The sequence below is a fragment of the Gallinula chloropus genome (genome assembly GCF_964237585.1).
Source record: "Gallinula chloropus genome assembly, chromosome: 29".
In the NCBI taxonomy this organism is placed as follows: domain Eukaryota; kingdom Metazoa; phylum Chordata; class Aves; order Gruiformes; family Rallidae; genus Gallinula; species Gallinula chloropus.
In genome coordinates, this window is record NC_140114.1 from 2,845,110 (window position 1) to 2,863,496 (window position 18,387).

Consider the following 18,387-nt stretch of genomic DNA (forward strand, 5'->3'; position numbering starts at 1 on the left):
ATGATGGTGCTGGGATGTAGGACGGGGTTCAAGGTACCACTGGGATGGGGATGGGAAGAGGGAGGAAGGTGGCGATGGACAGGGACCAGGCTGGGAGTGGGAACAGAGACATGAAGAGGATGAGGAGAGGGATGAGGGCAGGCAGAGGCAGGGGGGCAGGTGCCAGGGTGCTGCTGCTGCTGCCTGATAAATCCTCCGCTCGTACATCAGCCGCCCCAGTGCCTGTTGCTGGGTGTTGCCTGGTGCCTTAATGTCAGGGCTGTAAATTTGCTCCCAGCACCAACATGACCTTGTCTGCTTCTCCCTGAGGGTTAGTGACAGGGTGGGGGGATGGAGCTGGCTGGGGGGGGGGCAGAGGGAGGGGGTAGGTGGTGGGTGGTGGTGGGGTGGGGGCACATTTGGGTGCCCTGTCCCCAGCTGTGCCTCAGTTTCCCCAGTGGAGGGCAGGATGCTGTGATGCTGCCAGAGGGTTCTGTGCTCTGAACCTGCCAAGTGCTGCAGCCCCAGGTCCTGCTGGAGACCCCAAATCCAGGGGGACTTGTCACTGCTGCAGCCCCCCCACCCCCCACTCCCCAAGCCCATGGGGACTGGCACCTCTGCAGCAGCTCTAGGAGCCAGGATGGCCACCACCCCCCCTCAGCTCCCCAAAGGAGCCCTGACCTGGCAGCTCCCGAGCACCTTTGGGATCCCAAAGCGATGGGGACGGAGGAGGCCAATTCCCTCCTCACATCCCACCCCACAGAGCAGCTTCTCCTGGGCCCCACAGCCCGGGAAGTGGGTCACAGCCACAGTCAGACTGTCCAGGTGTCTGTGTCTGTGTGTGTGAGTGTGTGTGTGGGTGTGTGAGTGCCTGTCTGTCTGTGTGTGTCTGTGTATCTGTGTGTGTCTGTCTCTGTGTGAGTGCCTGTCTGTGTGTGTGTGAGTGCCTGTCTGTGTGTGTGTGTCTGTGTCTGTGTGTATGAGTGTGTTTGTGTGTGTGTGTGAGTGTGTCTGTGTGTGTGAGTGTCTGTGTGTGTCTGTGTGTCTGCCTCTGTGTGTCTGTGTGTGTCTGTGTGTCTGTCTGTGTCTCTGTGTGTGTCTGTGTCTCTGTGTGTGTGTCTGTCTGTGTCTGTGTATGTCTGTCTGTGTCTGTCTGTGAGTGTGTGTGTGTCTGTGTGTCTGTGTGTCTGTGTGTCTGTGTGTCTGTGTGTGTCTGTGTGTCTGTGTGTGAGTGTCTGTGTGTGTGTCTGTGTGTCTGTGTGTGTCTGTGTGTCTGTGTGTGTGTCTGTGTGTCTGTGTGTGTGTCTGTGTGTCTGTGTGTGTCTGTGTGTCTGTGTGTGTGTGTGTGCATGTCTGTGTGTGTCTGTGTGTGTCTGTGTGTCTGTGTGTCTGTGTGTCTGTATCTGTGTGTGTGTCTGTCTGTGTCTGTGTGTCTGTGTGTGGGTCTGTGTGTGTCTGTGTGTGTCTGTCTGTGTGTGTGTGTCTCTGTGTGTGTCTCTGTGTGTGTCTGTCTGTCTGTGTGTGTCTGTGTGTGTCTGTGTGTGTGTGTGTCTCTGTGTGTGTGTGTCTGTGTGTGTCTGTGTGTCTGTGTGTGTGTGTCTGTGTGTGTGTGTCTGTGTGTGTGTGTCTGTGTGTGTCTGTGTGTCTGTGTGTGTGTCTGTGTGTGTGTGTCTGTGTGTGTCTGTGTGTCTGTGTGTGTGTGTCTGTGTGTGTCTGTGTGTCTGTGTGTCTGTCTGTGTGTGTGTTTGTCTGTGTGTGTGTGTCTGTGTGTGTGTTTGTCTGTGTGTGTGTGTCTGTGTGTCTGTCTGTGTGTCTGTGTGTGTCTGTGTCTGTTTGTGAGTGTCTGTGTGTCTGTCTGTGTGTCTGTGGCTGTGTGTCTGTGTGTCTGTGGCTGTGTGGCTGTGTGTGTGTGTGTGTCTCTGTGTGTGTCTGTGTCTGTCTGTCTGTGTGTGTCTCTGTGTCCCCCCTGTGCTCAGGTCCTTGCACACCCATCCCTGTCACCATGTGTGCAGCTGGGTGCCCCCATCCCCCCTACACGTGCAGGTGTGGGTGTGCACACACTGCCCTGGCCCACCTGCCCTTTCCCAGTGCCCCCCCCCCAGTCCCAGCTCATCCCAGCGCTGGGCTGTGCTCACAGCAGCCAAACAGCCACTTAAACCATCGACTGGGACACTGAGCAGCCTCTTCCCCCCCACACACCCCCCAACCAGCCCCCCCCATCTCCTGGATCACCTCCAGGTCGCTGAAATGAGAAGCTGTGAGAGGGGCTCTGGCCACGCTGGGAGGAAGAGGAGGGGGAGGCAGGTGCAGGTGTTTGTGTTGGGGTGGGGTGGAGGGGAGACCTCGGTGGTCAGGGGGGATGGGGACAGCAGCACCTGCACCAGGGATGGGGCTGCATGGACCAAACGTGGTGTCAGAGGCACCAGGGATGGGGATGGAGGCACCAGGGGTGGGGTTGGAGGCACCAGGGATGGGCTTGGAGGCACCAGGGATGGGGTTGGAGGCACCAGGGATGGGGATGGTGGCACCAGGGATGGGGTTGGTGGCACCAGGGATGGGCTTGGAGGCACCAGGGATGGGGATGGAGGCACCAGGGATGGGGTTGGAGGTACCAGGGATGGAGTTGGAGGCACCAGGGATGGGGATGGTGGCACCAGGGATGGGGTTGGTGGCACCAGAGATGGGCTTGGAGGCACCAGGGATTGGGATGGTGGCACCAGGGATGGGGTTGGAGGCACCAGGGATGGGGTTGGTTGGACCAGGGACGGAGTTGGAGGCACCAGGGATGGTGATGGAGGCACCAGGAATGGGGTTGGAGGCACCAGGGGTGGGGTTGGAGATGCCAGGGGTGGGCTTGGTGGCACCGGGAGCCTGGTGGCATCACAGGGACCCACTGAGATCTCCCAGTTGGGGGGGTTACTGTCACTTTTCCCCCTCACTTTTGAGCTGCTCCAAAGGACAGGAGGGTTTAACGTCCCCCCCCTCCTGTCTCCCCAGGAGGCTGCAGTCCAGGGCTGGAGGGACCCAAAGATTCCTTTGGGATGACACAGAGGGGTGGGACAAGGGAATGAAAACAGACCCAGGGGGCAGCAGATTCCCCTGGTCCCTGGACACCTTCACCACTCTGGAGAGAATAAAAAAATGAATTAAAAATGAAAAAAAAAATGGAATAAGATAAAAAAGCTTCAGCCTGACGGCTGCACCAGCCCCCACACTGCTCCCCCAGCACACAAAGCTTGTCAGAATGGCTTTTTTTGAATCATTTTTTTAATTTATTATTCATTTTCCCCCCATCCCCACCCATCTTTCCCTCCCTGGCACTGGCTGCCTGTGCCTGGCAGCTCTGCCCAGCGCTGGAGCTGCAGCTCCCACTCTCTGGATTGACACAGTTGGGGTTGTTATCAGGGGTTCAGCCTGGGGGGGGAGGTCAACCCCCCCTCCCTAGCCCATCCAGGGGGGTGTGGGGGGGTGTGTGTGTCCCAGCACTGGCCCCTGGCACATAACTTTTCCCCATGGCCTTTTCCAGCTCCTCCTTGAATTAAGGCCCCTGTCCCACTCCCTGTTTATTTATGGGGGGGGTGAAATGGAGCTGGGCTGGTGCTGCTGGTTTGAAAAGGCCATTTCTGACTGTTCTCTGATGGGCTGTTAAAAACCTGCAATAAAACAGCCCCAGCAGCACTAACCCCCCCCCCCACTCCCACCCTCCCCACTCCCCCAACCCCCCCCACTGGGAGCTGCTTGGCCCCTGCTGGGAGGCTTACTGGGATGCTACTGGGACCATACTGGGATCAAACATGGGGGCATACTGGGAGGGCATTCAAGTATGAGACTGGGGCACACTGGGATAAACCTAGGGGCCATACTGGGATTCAACTGGGGCTGTGCTGGGATCTCACTGGGTCCTCATACTGGTGGGACCATACTGGGAGTGCATAGAGACTACGGTGGGGCTGGGCTGGGCCAAACCTGGGGCCACCCTGGGAGGGAATGGAGCTTCCAGGGGCTTTTCCTCCCAACCCCACTTCCAGCCAGAAAAGATTCAAATAAAAAAGGTGATGAATTTGGGGTTTTTTTTGGGGGGGAGGTTCCCTTTTAAGGAGATAAATGAAGGAAACCCACCCCCCCCCCCAGTAGCAGCCCACGAGCTCCTTGCCCAGGGAGGAATGAGGATAGAACACAGGGTTTATTTGATTTTTCTCTTTATAAATAGGTCAATGTCCTTGTCCCCCCCCAAACCTCCTCCTCTCCCTTCAATTTGGGGGAAATTCCCCCCCCACCCACCCACCCCGCCCCACCTCCAGTAGCATGACCTGTCCCCAGGTCACCGGTCTTGGGGGGTGCCCTCTTTAGGGGTTCCCAACCATGGGGGTCCCCATTCTGGTCACCTCCAACCATGGGATCCCATCCTTGTGGTGTCCCCATACTTGTGGTCCCCTCAACCATGGGGAGTCACCATCCTTGGGACCCCAATCCTTGGTGTCCTCCTCCTTGAGGCTTCCCATCCTTGGGGGTCCCCAACCATGAGATCCCATCTTTTGGGGGTGTGGGGGTGTGTGTCCCATCCTTGGAATCCCCAACCATGGGGGGCTCTTCCATCCTTGGTGTACCCATCTTGGGGGGGGGAGCATCTCCACCCTTGGGGGTCCCCATCCTGGGTTGGTGGGGTGTGGGGGGGTTTGTGTCACTGCATGGGGCCGTAGGGCCAATTGAGGGTGGCGCCAGCGAGCAGCATGTCGCGGATGAGGGTCTCGATGGGGGTCTTGCCGACCAGGCGGCTGAAGAAGAGCTGCTGGATGCCGGGGGCAGAGACGCTGCGCAGGGCGGGCAGGCGCAGGAGGAGGCGCCCGAAGCGGCTGGGCTGGCTGGGGTGCTGCCGCCGCACGTGCTCCTCCAGCGCGCACTGCGACTTCTCCTGCAGGCCGGCCACCTGCCCCGGGTCCGACAGCCCCACCGCGTCTGACAGGGGAAGGGGGAAACTGAGGCACGGTGGGGAGCTCTGGCCCATCCGGCCTCCAGCTTAGGAAACCCCACCCGGCCTGGTTCTGCCATCAGTAATCACACCGCACCACCCGTCCGGTCCCTGCGCGCCCGTTGATGCCCCCACCCCATGGGACCCCACCCCATTCATTCCCTACACACCCATTGATGCCCCTGCTCCACAGGACCCCACCTCACCCCACCCAGCCCATTCATTCCCTACACACCCATTGATGCCCCCACACCACGGGACCCCAGCCCACCCCGCCCAGCCCATTCATTCCCTACACACCCATTGATACCCCCACCCCCCCACCCCCCACTGCCCAGCCCTTTCATTTCCTACACAGCCATTGATGACCCCGCCCCACGGGACCCCAGCCCATTCATTCCCTACACACCCATTGATGCCCCACCCCCCATCCCGCCCCGCCCAGCCCATTCATTCCCTACACACCCATTGATGCCCCCGCCCCACAGGACCCCACCCCACCCTGCCCACCCCATTCATTCCCTACACACCCATTGATGCCCCCGCCCCACGGGACCCCAGCCCACCCCGCCCAGCCCATTCATTCCCTACACACCCATTGATGCCCCCACCCCCACGGGACCCCACCCCATTCATTCCCTACACACCTACTGATGCCCTCGTCTCACGGAACCCCACCGCACCCTGGCCAGCCCATTCATTCCCTACACACCCATTGATGCCCCCACCCTGCCCAGCCCATTCATTCCCTACACACCCATTGATGCCCCACCCCCCACCCCACCCTGCCCAGCCCATTCATTCCCTATACACAATTGATGCCCCTGCCCAAGGGGCCCCACCCCACCCCACCCCACCCAGCCCATTCGGTCCCTACACACCCATTGATGCCCCACCCCCCATCCCACCCCGCCCAGCCCATTCATTCCCTACACACCCATTGATGCCCCCACCCCACGGGACCCCGCCCCACCCTGTCCAGCCCATTCATTCCCTACACACCCATTGATGCCCCCGCCCCACCCTGCCCAGCCCATTCATTCCCTACACACCCGTTGATGCCCCCACCCCACCCCACCCCACCCAGCCCATTCATTCCCTACACACCCATTGATGCCCCACCCCCACCCCACCCTGCCCAGCCCATTCATTCCCTACACACCCATTGATGCCCCCGCCCCACGGGACCCTACCCTTGACCCCCACCTTATTATCCTCACTCCATTTAGCCAGGCCCCATTTCCCATCCCGTTGAGCCCCGCCTCACCCAGCCCATTCATTCCCTGGCCCTTCCCCCCTCCAACTGGGACCCCACCCCATCACCCCTGCCACCCCACCCTCCTAAACCCCTCCCCCAGGCCCAACCCCACCCCTCACCGGGGGAGAAGAGTGCCACGGCCTTGAGGCAAGCGTACTCAGCAGCGTCGACCCGCAGCGCCTTCAGCTTCTCCACCTGCTCCTGGAAGAGCCGGATGTGGTCCATGAAGGCGACCACGCGGTCGGCGGCCATGGGGGCGGCGTGAAGCCCGGCGGCGGCCAAGAGGGGGGCGGCGTGCAAGGGCAACGCCGCCTGCGCCGCGTTCAGCACGAAGAGCTCGCTCCAGCCCAGCCGCAGCAACGCCACTTGATCCGAAAGCTGCAAGTCCGGGAAGAAGGGGATGCCCTTGGCCCATTCGATGGCGCTGAAGAGGAGGCGGGCGGCGAGCTCGCAGATGCTCTCGATGCCCACCACGCCGCTGGGCTGCAGGCACTGGGTGCCGTAGCGGGACGGGGGATATGGTTCGGCACGGAGCAGGAGGGAGATGAAACCACTTAAGTAGCCATGGCCGCCGTAGGGGTCCCCGGGGACCACGGGGTACTGGCCGGGGCTGCTCGGGGCGGGAGCCATACGACCTCGCTGCACGGCTGCGGAGGGGAGTGGGAGGTCAGCACCCCGAGCCCCCTCCCCTCCTGCATCACCATCGCCTGCTCTGCCTCCCCCCACCCTAGGGATTCAATATGTGGGGGTGGGGGGCACCTGTGGGTGTAGGGCAGGTCCCTGGAGGATGGATTGCAAAAGCCCCATGGGTACCCCCACCTGTCTCAAGAGGGAGGATGTCCCATCCAGGATGGGGATGAATTTCCCCCCCTCCCAGCCCCAGTGAAACCCCTCAGTGTGATGCCCTAGGAACTGGCCATCCCCCCAGCTCATCATCCCTGATTCCTGTCACACACGGGACCTGTGGAGCTCCCATGCAGGTGTTTGGGGTCACCTCCTTCTTGCATTGACCTGCTGCTAAGCAGGAGCCCCAAGGAGATGCTGCGGGTGCCCCCCCCCAAAACTCCAGCACCTGGGAGGGTGGACCAGAGATCCCCCCTCTGGGTAAGATCCCTTAAAGCTTTTTTATACTTGGAGCTTAAAAAACTCCACATTGGGTTTCTTTTCTTCCAGTGATACCCTGTGGTGCATGGGGGCCCAGCCCAATCCCCCTTGGTCCCCCCTTCTTCACACCCTCCCCCCAGCATCACCACCCCCCGCGGTGGAGACAGGCTCTGAGCCAGGCTTAGCCTAATGCGGTGTGACAGCCCCCAGTGTCACCCAGCGGTCGGATCGGGGGGCCGTGGGAATGGGGTCCCCTAGGTTTGGGGTACTGGGGACCTCCTCCCACTCTCCCCCCTGCCCTAGGGATGCAGCATGCAACCCCAGCCCCCCCCAACACACCCTCTGCTCACCACCATCCCAACAGCATCGGTGGGGTGCAGCCCCTTCCTCACACCCCTTGCACCAAGAACCCCGAAACCCCTCTGCATCACCCTGAACCCCCATACCCTTATTTCCTCCCCTTTTTTGGGGGGGGAACAACACCCCCCCCAATTTTTTCACACCACTGGTTGTGTCCTGAAAGGAAATGAACATTTTTAGCCCCCCAAAAATGCAGGAGGACTTCCTTCCCCCACCTGCACCCACCCCAGCTCACCCGATCACGGGCAGGGTGGGATCCAGCTGAACAAACCCATCACCCCAAAAATCGCTTCCCTTGGCCCTGCTGCAGGATCAGGCCTCGCCTTCCCTGTGTCTCAGCCTGGATGATTTTCAGAAAACCAAGATTTAATACACTTTTCCCAGCTAAATCCCAGGGCTGGTACCGCCAGCACCCACAGGGAATAAATTCAGCTCAAAAAAACCCAAAGCATTTGGCTCACAAGCCACTGGTTTTGGTGCTGGATTTGGTGCTGGATTCGGTGCTGGCTCCCAGGTGGGATAAGGAACATTACAGGGAGCACAAGCTGGTGGTTTTGGGGCACCTCAGCTTGAGCTGGAGCATCCCTGAGATGCCACGATGAACTGGGGAAACTGAGGCACAGAGGAGCCAGACCCAGTAAATTAAATTCCAGGGAAGGTTTCCCTTCTGTGGATGTTTTTCCCATGGGCATCCGCAGGGTTTCCCCATGCCTGGACCTGCTGCATCCCATGGTGGCTTCACATATATCTCAAGGCAGCTGGGAGCACCCCAAAAATCAGAGCCTGAGGGAGGGAAATGGGGGACCCTGCTTGTGGACAGCTGCTGTAGCTGTGCCCAGATCGTGGCGTTACCCAGCGGCAGCTCCTGGCAATTTGCAATTAGAACAAAGATTAAACCCCCCCCCAAACCCAACAACAACAAAAACCCCAAACCAAACCCACCCCAAAAGCCCAAATCTGACCCCAAATGACCCCACTGGACGTGGCTGCTCCAGCATCAGGAATTCACCTGGACTTGAAATTGTGGTTTAATTATTCCCCAGGGATTTAATCCCTGTCTCCAGCTGCACGAAGCCGGCAGAGGTTTGCTACAGGCAGGTCTCGCTGTTCCTAGGACCTATCCTCCCCCTGCCCACAGACATCCAACCAGCCTTTTTGGGGAAGAAAAGGGGAAAAATCAAACATTTAGGCTTGAGCTGATTTCACCCCTGACCTCAGCCCCAGGACACGATGCCGCGGCCGCGCCGGGATGCGGCTGTTGCTTTCCAACCTCCCTCAGCAATTTTCCACCTTATGGGAATTTCTTTTAATTGGGGGGGGCTTTTTTGGTTGTTTTTTATTTTAATTTAATTTTTTTTAGTGCTAGAAAAGGCAAGTTTTTAATTTTCAGGATTTCTTTGTTTTTAATGCTGGAAAAGGCGACTTTCTGGGTGGGAGCATCGTCGCCATCACTGCCGCCGCAGGATCGGCGCTGACGGGAGGGGTTGCAGAATAAATCCCGTTTGGGGTTGGTGTTTGAGCAGCTGAGCCCTCACTGTAATTATTTATAAATACTATATTTATAAATAAGGACCGACATTCCCCCCCCCCCCCTTCCCCAGGTCCTTATTCAAGCTGTGAGGATGCTGCATGGCAGAGATGCAGCACCGAGGTTTCAGGACAGCGGCGATGCTGATACCCCAGCGCATCATTTCAGGTTTAAAAACAAACCAACCAAACCAAAAACAAACCTAGAAATCTCCTTTAAAGCTGCTGCTATTTATTTTTTTTTTTGGAGAGGAGGGAGGTTGGTGTCTGGAATGGGGAAATCAACCCAAAATACAGTGATGGGGCTGGTTGGAGGCAGAGGGACCAGCAGACAGGAGCTTGCAATGTGATTTTAATCCTGATCACATCAAGCATTCAGACTAAGTCACTTCAGATTTAGCAAACACTCCTCCCCAAAAGCCAAATTCTCAATCTTCCAAGGAATATCTGTATTATTGCCCTCTAATCCCCCCATTCTCAACAGCCACGTCCCTGCGCTACGTGGACCGGAGAGGAAAAGCAAATTGGCTCCATCTCAGCATAGACCCAGAGCTATAAACTGAGCCTAAGAGAAATGCCAAGTCAGAAAGAGGAGTTTATGTGATGATATAATCGAGGGCAGTAAGAAACAGGTTCCCTCAGTGGCCCCTGATAAGAAGGTTTATCCCTCGTCCAGGAGAGGTGGAGAAGCCCCGAGGTCGCTAACGGGGGGATGCTGAATTTGGGGTTGCAAAAAGGAGCCGCGAGCTGAAGCACCAGGGATGACTGAGATGGGCAAGAGGGTTTCAGGGCTGCTGCCAAGGAGAAGTTTCTCCCTGTTTTGGGGGTGCTCACCCTGAAACGATGAGGCCGGGGGATGGAGGGAGGATCAAGAGTGAAGGAGAGGGAATCAGAGGAATTTTCTCTTTTCCCCCTTTTTCTTTCTCTTCCCTTCCCCTCCAGACCTGTCTCAGCCGCTTTCACTTTCTCTCTCTTACTTTCCCCTTCTCCAGGTGCTCATTTCTCCTCTCCCTTCCCTTTTCCTTTCTCTTTTTGGTTCCTCTTTTTTGCTCCCTCCCGTTCTCACCTTTCTCTTTTGTCTTTACCGTTTGAGCTCGCTCCCTTCCTCTTTCCCCTTTCCTTTCCTTTCCCTTTCTTGTCCCCACACTTTTCCCCTCCCTTCCTCCTTCTCCTTTTATTTTTTGCCCCCTTTTGCTCTTCTCTGCTTTTTCCCCCTTCCCCTTCATTCCTGCCTTCGCTCTTCCTCGCTCCAGTCGCTCTTTTTAGTGCCCACTCCCTCTTTTGCAGCCCCTCTTCTATTCCACCCTCTCTATTTTTCTCATCCCCTCTCCTTTTGCACTCCCTTCTTCTTTTCCACCCTCTCTTTTTCTCATCCCCTCTCCTTTTGCACTCCCTTCTTCTTTTCCACCCTATTTTTCTCATCCCCTCTCCTTTTGCACTCCCTTCTTCTTTTCCACCCTCTCTATTTTTCCCATCCCCTCTCCTTTTGCACTCCCTTCTTCTTTTCCACCCTCTCTATTTTTCCCATCCCCTCTCCTTTTGCACTCCCTTCTTCTTTTCCACCCTCTCTATTTTTCCCATCCCCTCTCCTTTTGCACTCCCTTCTTCTTTCCCACCCTCTCCTCCTTTTACCCTCTCTCCTTTTCCACCCTTCCTCCCCACCTTTTCCACCCCCTCACCTTCTTTTGAGCCCCTTCTATTTCTGCATCCTCTTTTTCCAGCCCGTCCAGCTTCTCTCCCTCTTCTCCATCCCCTCTCTCCTTTTCTAACCCCCTTTTCCTTCTTCTCCACCCTGTCCTTTCCCACCCCCTCACCTCTTCGTTCCCGTCCCCTCGCCCCTTTTCCATCCCCCTCCTAGACTTTTCCCCACTTTCACCCCCTCCCTTCCCTCCTCTCCCCCCCGACCCTCGCCCCCCCCTCCCACCTTCCCGCCGCATTCCCACGCGGAGGCACTTGCGGAGCCGGCAGTACTGGCACTGGTTGCGGTGATGCTGGTCCACCGGGCAGTCCCGACCCCCGCGGCAGCTGTAGGAGAGGTTGCGGCGTACGGAGCGTTTGAAGAAGCTTTTGCAGCCCTCGCAGGTGAACTGCCCGTAGTGCTTCCCGCTCGCCTTGTCCCCGCACACCAGGCAATCCCCCGCAGCCTTCCCCACCGCCTCCGGGCCGCCGGGAGGAGGAGGAGGAGGAGGAGGAGGAGGAAGAGGAGGCTCCGGCCACGGCCCCGCCGCCAAGGCCATGCTGGGAGGGGAGGGGTGGGGGCGGCGGGGGGCCCCCCCCCACCCCCCGGGGGAAGAGGGTGCTTTGGGGGGAGGGATGGGGATGGAGGGGATGGGGAGCCCGAGGTGCAGATGGGACAATCGGAGCGCAGGGGTGGGAAAGGAGCCCCGGGATGGAGGGGGCAGTCCGGGGACAGAGGAGGGGACCCCCCGGGTTGGAGGGTCGGGAACGGAGCTTCGGCGTGGGGAGTGGAATTTGCGATGGAGAAGGAGGGTCCGGGCTGGGGAGGTGGGAAAGTTACCCCAGGATAGAGGGTGGAGAAAGGAGCCCGACAGCCTGGAGCGCCCAGGCTGGGTCAAGGCTCCCCCGGGGCTGGCAAAGACCCCCCGGGGCTGGCAAAGACCCCCGGGCGGGGGGACGGGAAAGCGGCGGCGGAGCGGGCGGGAGCGGAGCGCAGGGCCGGCGGGATGCTAAAGGACTGGTGGCGGCGGAGGAAGAGAAGGAGGAGGAGGAGGAGGAAGAGAAAAGTTAATTCTCCTCCCCGCGGGGGCTGCCCAGCGCTTGCGGGAGGCTCCGGGGGGGCCGGGCCGGGCTGGCGGGGGTGGGGGCGGCTCCCCCGGGGCGGAGGGAGGGATGTCGGGTGGGTCCCGGTGAGCCGCGAAGCTCCGGGGAGGCCGGTGGGGTCCCTGTCCTGACCCTGATGGCCCCGCCGGGGGTCACGACCCCGCGGGGAACCTGCCCGATCCACCGGCGGGAGTGAGGGTCCGGCCCCGGCGCCCACCCGGGGGAGGAACTGGCGGCGCCGCGGGGCGGTACCGGGGAGGGTGGGGAGAGGGTGCGCGGGGAGCCTGGTGCCCACCCATCGATCTCCGTGCGATGGGAGAGGGTGTGAGCAGGGACCCAGGTGTGCAACGGGGCTGGGGGTGTAGAGCAGGGACCCACCTGTGCAACGGGGCTGGGGGTGTGAGCAGCGACCCACGTGTGCAACGGGGCTGGGGGTGTGAGCAGGGCCTCACGTGTGCAACGGGGCTGGGGGTGTGAGCAGGGCCCCACCTGTGCAATAGGGCTGGGGGTGTGAGCAGGGACCCCCCTGTGCAGTGGGGCTGGGGGTGTGATCAGTGGGGCTGGGGGTGTGAGCAGGGCCCCACCTGTGCAATGGGGCTGGGGGTGTGAGCAGCGACCCACCTGTGGAATGGGGCTGGGGGTGTGAGCAGGGACCCACCCATGCAGTGGGGCTGGGGGTGTGAGCAGGAACCCACCTGTGCAGTGGGGCTGGGGGTGTGAGCAGTGGGGCTGGGGGTGTGAGCAGGGACCCACCTGTGCAGTGGGGCTGGGGGTGTGAGCAGTGGGGTGGGGGTGTGAGCAGAGACCCACCTGTGCAATGGGGCTGGGGGTGTGAGCAGTGGGGCTGGGGGTGTGAGCAGGACCCCACGTGTGCAATGGGGCTGGGGGTGTGAGCAGGGACCCACGTGTGCAGTGGGGCTGGGGGTGTGAGCAGGGACCCACCTGTGCAATGGGGCTGGGGGTGTGAGCAGTGGGGCTGGGGGTGTGAGCAATGGGGCTGGGGGTGTGAGCAGGGACCCACCTGTGCAGTGGGGCTGGGGGTGTGAGCAGTGGGGCTGGGGGTGTGAGCAGGGACCCACCTGTGCAATGGGGCTGGGGGTGTGAGCAGTGGGGCTGGGGGTGTGAGCAATGGGGCTGGGGGTGTGAGCAGGGACCCACCTGTGCAGTGGGGCTGGGGGTGTGAGCAGAGACCCACCTGTGCAGTGGGGCTGGGGGTGTGAGCAGGGACCCATGTGTGTAATGAGGCTGGGGGTGTGAGCAGGGTCCCATGTGTGCAATGGGGCTGGGGGTGTGAGCAGTGGGGCTGGGGGTGCGAGCAGGAACCCACCTGTGCAGTGGGGCTGGGGGTGTGAGCAGTGGGGCTGGGGGTGTGAGCAGAGACCCACCTGTGCGATGGGGCTGGGGGTGTGAGCAGTGGGGTGGGGGTGTGAGCAGAGACCCACCTGTGCATTGGGGCTGGGGGTGTGAGCAGGGCCCCACCTGTGCAGTGGGGCTGGGGGTGTGAGCAGTGGGGTGGGGGTGTGAGCAGAGACCCACCTGTGCAATAGGGCTGGGGGTGTGAGCAGTGGGGCTGGGGGTGTGAGCAGGGTCCCACCTGTGCGATGGGGCTGGGGGTGTGAGCAGAGACCCACCTGTGCAATGGGGCTGGGGGTGTGAGCAGGGACCCACCTGTGCCGTGGGGCTGGGGGTGTGAGCAGGGACCCACCTGTGCAGTGGGGCTGGGGATGTGAGCAGTGGGGCTGGGGGGGTGAGCAGGGTCCCACCTGTGCAATGGGGCTGGGGGTGTGATCAGTGGGGCTGGGGGTGTGAGCAGGGACCTACCTGTGCAGTGGGGCTGGGGGTGTGAGCAGTGGGGTGGGGGTGTGAGCAGTGGGGCTGGGGGTGGGAGCAGGGCCCCACCTGTGCAATGGGTGTGTGTGCAACGGGATGAGAACAAGGGGGGGGACGACATGGGAGGGGGCAGGGCTGTGGACAAGGGTCCAGGGAGGGGAACTGGTGGGTCTGGGGGTGGGGGGCCCAGACATGGAGAAGGGACAAGGGGTGTCACCCAGGTGCCTTGAACCAGGGCAGGTGCAGAGAGCACCTGCTTCCCAAAAAGCCCAGGCCTGGCTGTCACCGTGCCAGGGGCTGCCGAGAGAAAAACAACGACCAATTAGCAATTCCCATCCCAAGGTTAATTAACGATGTTCTTCAGCCACAGCCCAATGTGTGGGAGCCCACACCTGCCCCCCCCTCTCCCCCAAGGCCTGCTGAGCGCTCACAGCCCCCCAGATTTCGTTATTCATACTGGGGAGGGGGGCGATGTGGGGGTGTGGGTGGGGAGGGAAGGGCCCTGGCCTCGTAAATCCCCAGGGAGCCTTTTTTTGGGGGGAAATTCATCAGTTTTGAGTGCCCAGTGAGAAAGGCCCTTGGGATGTATGGATTGGGGGGGGGGGGGGCAAGAATTAACGGGGCTGGGGCTGCTCCTCCCACAGGTGCCGCTCAAGACCCTTGAGATGTGTTGGGGAACAGCCCAAATTTAAGGGGGGGGGGGGAAGGAATCGGCTGTAAACTCGCCAGAGGCAGTGAGACCCCCCCCGGCTGCTCTGAGACCTCCCCCCCCCCCCGCCCCCCCCCAAGCCCAAGGTGGGGCCCTCGGCGTCGCTTCGCGCCCTGCAGCCCCCCCGCGCCCCGGGGCGGGAAAGGAGCCGCGAAGCCTTCTGGGTGTTGTAGTTCGTGGCGGGTCACGTGACGGGAGGGGGGTGGTGGTGGAGGGAGGGGGCGGGGCCTCCATTTCCCGGCGTGCTCAGCGCGGAGCGGACCTGGGGGTTGTGCGGTGAGCGGGGCGTGAGGCGGCGGCGGCTCTGCGTCGCCCCGGGGGGGCTGAGGGGGGTTTTTGGGGGGTTGGAGGAGTGTTTGGGGAGCTGGAGGGGTTTTTGGGGGGGCTGAGGGGGTGTTTGAGGGGGCTGAGGGGGTTTTGGGGGGCTGAAGGGTCGTTTGTGGGGCTGAGGGGGGTGTTTGGGGGGGTTGGGAGGTGTTTGGGGGGGCTGAGGGGGGTGTTTGGGGGGGCGGAGGGGTGTTGGGGGGCTGAGAGGGTGTTTGGGGGGCTGAGGGGGTTTTTGTGGGGGTTGGGGGGGTGTTGGGGGGGCTGAGGGGGGTGTTTGGGGGGCTGAGGGGGGTGTTTGGGGGGGCTGAGGGGGGTGTTTGGGGGGCTGAGGGGGTGTTTGGGGGGCTGAGGGGGTGTTTGGGGGGCTGAGGGTTTTTTTGAGGGGGCTGGGGGTGTTTGGGGGGCTGAGGGGGTGGTTTGGGGGGCTGAGGGGGGGTGTTTGGGGGGCTGGGGGTATGTTTTTGGGGGCTGAGTGGGGTGTTTGGGGGGCTGGGAGGGTGTTGGGGGGGCTGAGGGGGTGTTTGGGGGGGCTGAGGGGGTGTTTGGGGGGCTGGAGGTATATTTGGGGGCTGAGGGGGGTGTTTGGGGGGCAGTGCGAGGGGGTTTTGGGGGGGGGAACAGCCCTGCATTGCGCTGGGGGGGGGAGGGCTGGGGGGGGGAGGCAGCCCTACACTGACTATGGAGGGGGGAGATCAGGCCCTTCTCTTCCTGAGGCTGAACAGGGTTTCTACCCCCCCCCCCCCCCCGAAAAGCTTGAGCTCGCCCCTGTGCCTTGCAGTGCCCTGTGACACCCCCAGACCCCCCTTCTGCACCCCCCCATTGATGGGGGCTGATCCTACAGGCTCCCCCCAGCCTCACAGCACCCCCCAAGCTCACCACCCCCCCAAAAGCCCCCTCCCTGCCCCTCCTATGAAAGGGGCCTGATCCTGCACAGCACCCCCAAGCTCACCCCCCCCACCCAAAGCCCCCTCCCCTGCCACCCCTTATGACAGGGGCCTGATCCTGCACAGCACCCCCCAAGCTCACCACCCCCCCCCCCCCGCAAAGCCCCCTCCCCTGACACCCTATGAAAGGGTCCTGATCCTGCAGAGCACCCCCAAGCACCCCAACCCGCAAAGCCCCTCCCCTGCCTCACAGCACCCCTGCAGCCCATCCCTGCCCCTCCCCTGCCACCCCTATGAAAGGGGCCTGATCCTGTAGAGCACCCCCAAGCTCACCAACACCAACCCCCCCTCACAAAGCCCCCTCCCCAGCCCCTTCTATGAAAGGGGCCTGATCCTGTAAAGCACCCCCCAAGCTTACCACACCCCCCCCTGAAAAGCCCCCTCCCCTGCCCCTCCTATGTAAGGGGCCTGATCCTGTAGAGCACCCCCAAGCTCACCCCCCCACACCCCCTCAAAACCCCCTCCCCTGACACCCCTATGAAAGGGGCCTGATCCTGCACAGCACCCCCTACGCTCACCACACCCCCCCTCGCAAAGCCCCCTCCCCTGCCACCCCTATGAAAGGGGCCTGATCCTGCACAGCACCCCCAAGCTCACCTCCCCCACACCCCCACAAAGCCCCCTCCCCTGCCCCTCCTATGACAGGGGCCTGATCCTGCACAGCACCCCCTAAGCTCACCCCCCTACCCCCCCCCCAAATCCCCCTCCCCTGCCACCCCTATGAAAGGGGCCTGATCCTGTAAAGCACCCCCAAGCTCACCACCCCTACCCCCCCCAAATCCCCCTCCCCTGCCACCCCTATGAAAGGGGCCTGATCCTGCACAGCACCCCCCAAACTCCCCCCCCTCACAAAGCCCCCTCCCCTGCCCCTCCTATGAAAGGGGCCTGATCCTGCAGAGCACCCCCAAGCTCACCCCCCCACCCTCACAAATTCCCCTCACCTGACACCCCTATGAAAGGGGCCTGATCCTGCACAGCACCCCCTATGCTCACCACCCCCCCCCCCCCCAAATCCCCCTCCCCTGCCACCCCTATGAAAGGGGCTTGATCCTGTAGAGCACCCCCAAGCTCCCCCCCCTCCAAAGCCCCCTCCTCTGCCACCCCTATGAAAGGGGCCTGATCCTGCACAGCACCCCCCAAGCTCACCACCCCCCCCCCCCCACAAAGCCCCCTCCCCCTCCTATGACAGGGGTCTGATCCTGCACAGCACCCCCAAGCTCACCACCCCCCCACACAAAGCCCCCCCCCCATGAAAGGGCCTGATCCTACACAGCACCCCCCAAGCTCACCCCCCCAAAGCCCCCTCCCCTGCCACCCCTATAAAAGGGCCCTGATCCTGTAAAGCACCCCCAAGCTCACCACCCCCTCTCCCCCCCAAAGCCCCCTCCCCATCCCCCTGACCCCCCTTTTCTCTCCCCTGCAGCCCCTCTCCAGATGCCGGGTCCCCTCTTGGCAGCCACAGGCCGGGGGCTCCGGGCCATGGGGGACGGTCCTTTGGCCGCGCCATCCGCACCAAGCTGGACGCTGCCCTTCAGCCCACCCACCTCCAGGTCCTGGATGAAAGTTCCCGCCACGGTGGCCCCCCTGGGGCCGAAACCCACTTTGCCGTGGTGGTTGTGAGCAGCTCCTTTGCCGGGCTGGCCCCTCTCCAGCGTCACCGCCTGGTTCACGCCGCCCTTCGCGCTGAGCTGGCCGGACCCCTGCACGCCCTCGCCATCGTCGCCAAGACCCCCCAGCAATGGGAAAACGACCCCTCTGTCCCCCCACGACCACCTTGTTTAGGGGGGTCCAAGCAGGAACGGCGTAGGGATGCGGCTGCTCGGGATGGGGGTTCCCCCAGGGATCAGTGATGGCAGCGACAGGGGGGGGTCAGGGGTGTCCCCCAACCCCTGGTGACACTGTGGTGGCACGGTGCCAGATTTGGGGAGGGGGTAGGGGGGGATGGGAAGCAAAAATATTGGGGTGACCCCCCCCTCCACTCTGCATCACACCCAGACACCCTGTCCCCCCCCCTTTCCTCCCACACCCACCCACCCTGTCCCCCACCCTTTTTCCACACCCAGCCACCCTGTGTGTCCCCCCCCCCCCTTTCCTCCACACCCAGCCACCCTGTCCCCCCCTTTTCCTCCACACCCACCCACCTTGTCCCCCCCCAACTTTCCTCCACACCCACCCACCCTGTCCCCCCCCCTTTCCTCCACACCCACCCACCCTGTCCCCCCCTTTCCTCCACACCCACCCACCCTGTCCCCCCCCCTTTCCTCCACACCACCCCCATCCTGCTGCACCTCTGTGTGTGTGTGGGGGGGGGGGGGAGGATTTTGGACTTGTCATCGTGTGTCCCCCCCCACTTAATATCTCAGGTGCATCCTGCACCCCAAGAAATAAACAGGAGCAGCTCAAAACAGCAGCTGGAAAATCCTTTGGCGGGGGGGGGGGGAATTTGGGTCATTTGGGGTGAATTTTTGGTGCTTTTCCTGGTGTTTTTTTTCTTTCTCTTTGGGTTTGTTTGGGGTTTTTTTTGGTGTATTTTGTTTTGTTTAATTAATTTACAAACATCTAAAAACTACAGCACGGCACGACTGCGTACGAACAAACT

General features: G+C 61.5%; 1 protein-coding gene across 1 annotated transcript; it reads right to left on the reverse strand.

Annotated features, from left to right (window-relative positions):
• Positions 1–4,613: 4,613 nt before the first annotated feature.
• On the reverse strand, positions 4,614–11,434 carry LOC311202057 (nuclear receptor subfamily 2 group F member 5-like; the record flags this gene model as incomplete). Its single annotated transcript, XM_084276585.1, has 3 exons — positions 4,614–4,935; positions 6,326–6,853; positions 11,122–11,434. 3 exons carry the CDS (start codon positions 11,432–11,434, stop codon positions 4,661–4,663), a joined length of 1,116 nt encoding a protein of 371 aa, XP_084132711.1. The 3' UTR covers positions 4,614–4,660.
• Between the last annotated feature and the right edge of the window lie 6,953 nt (positions 11,435–18,387).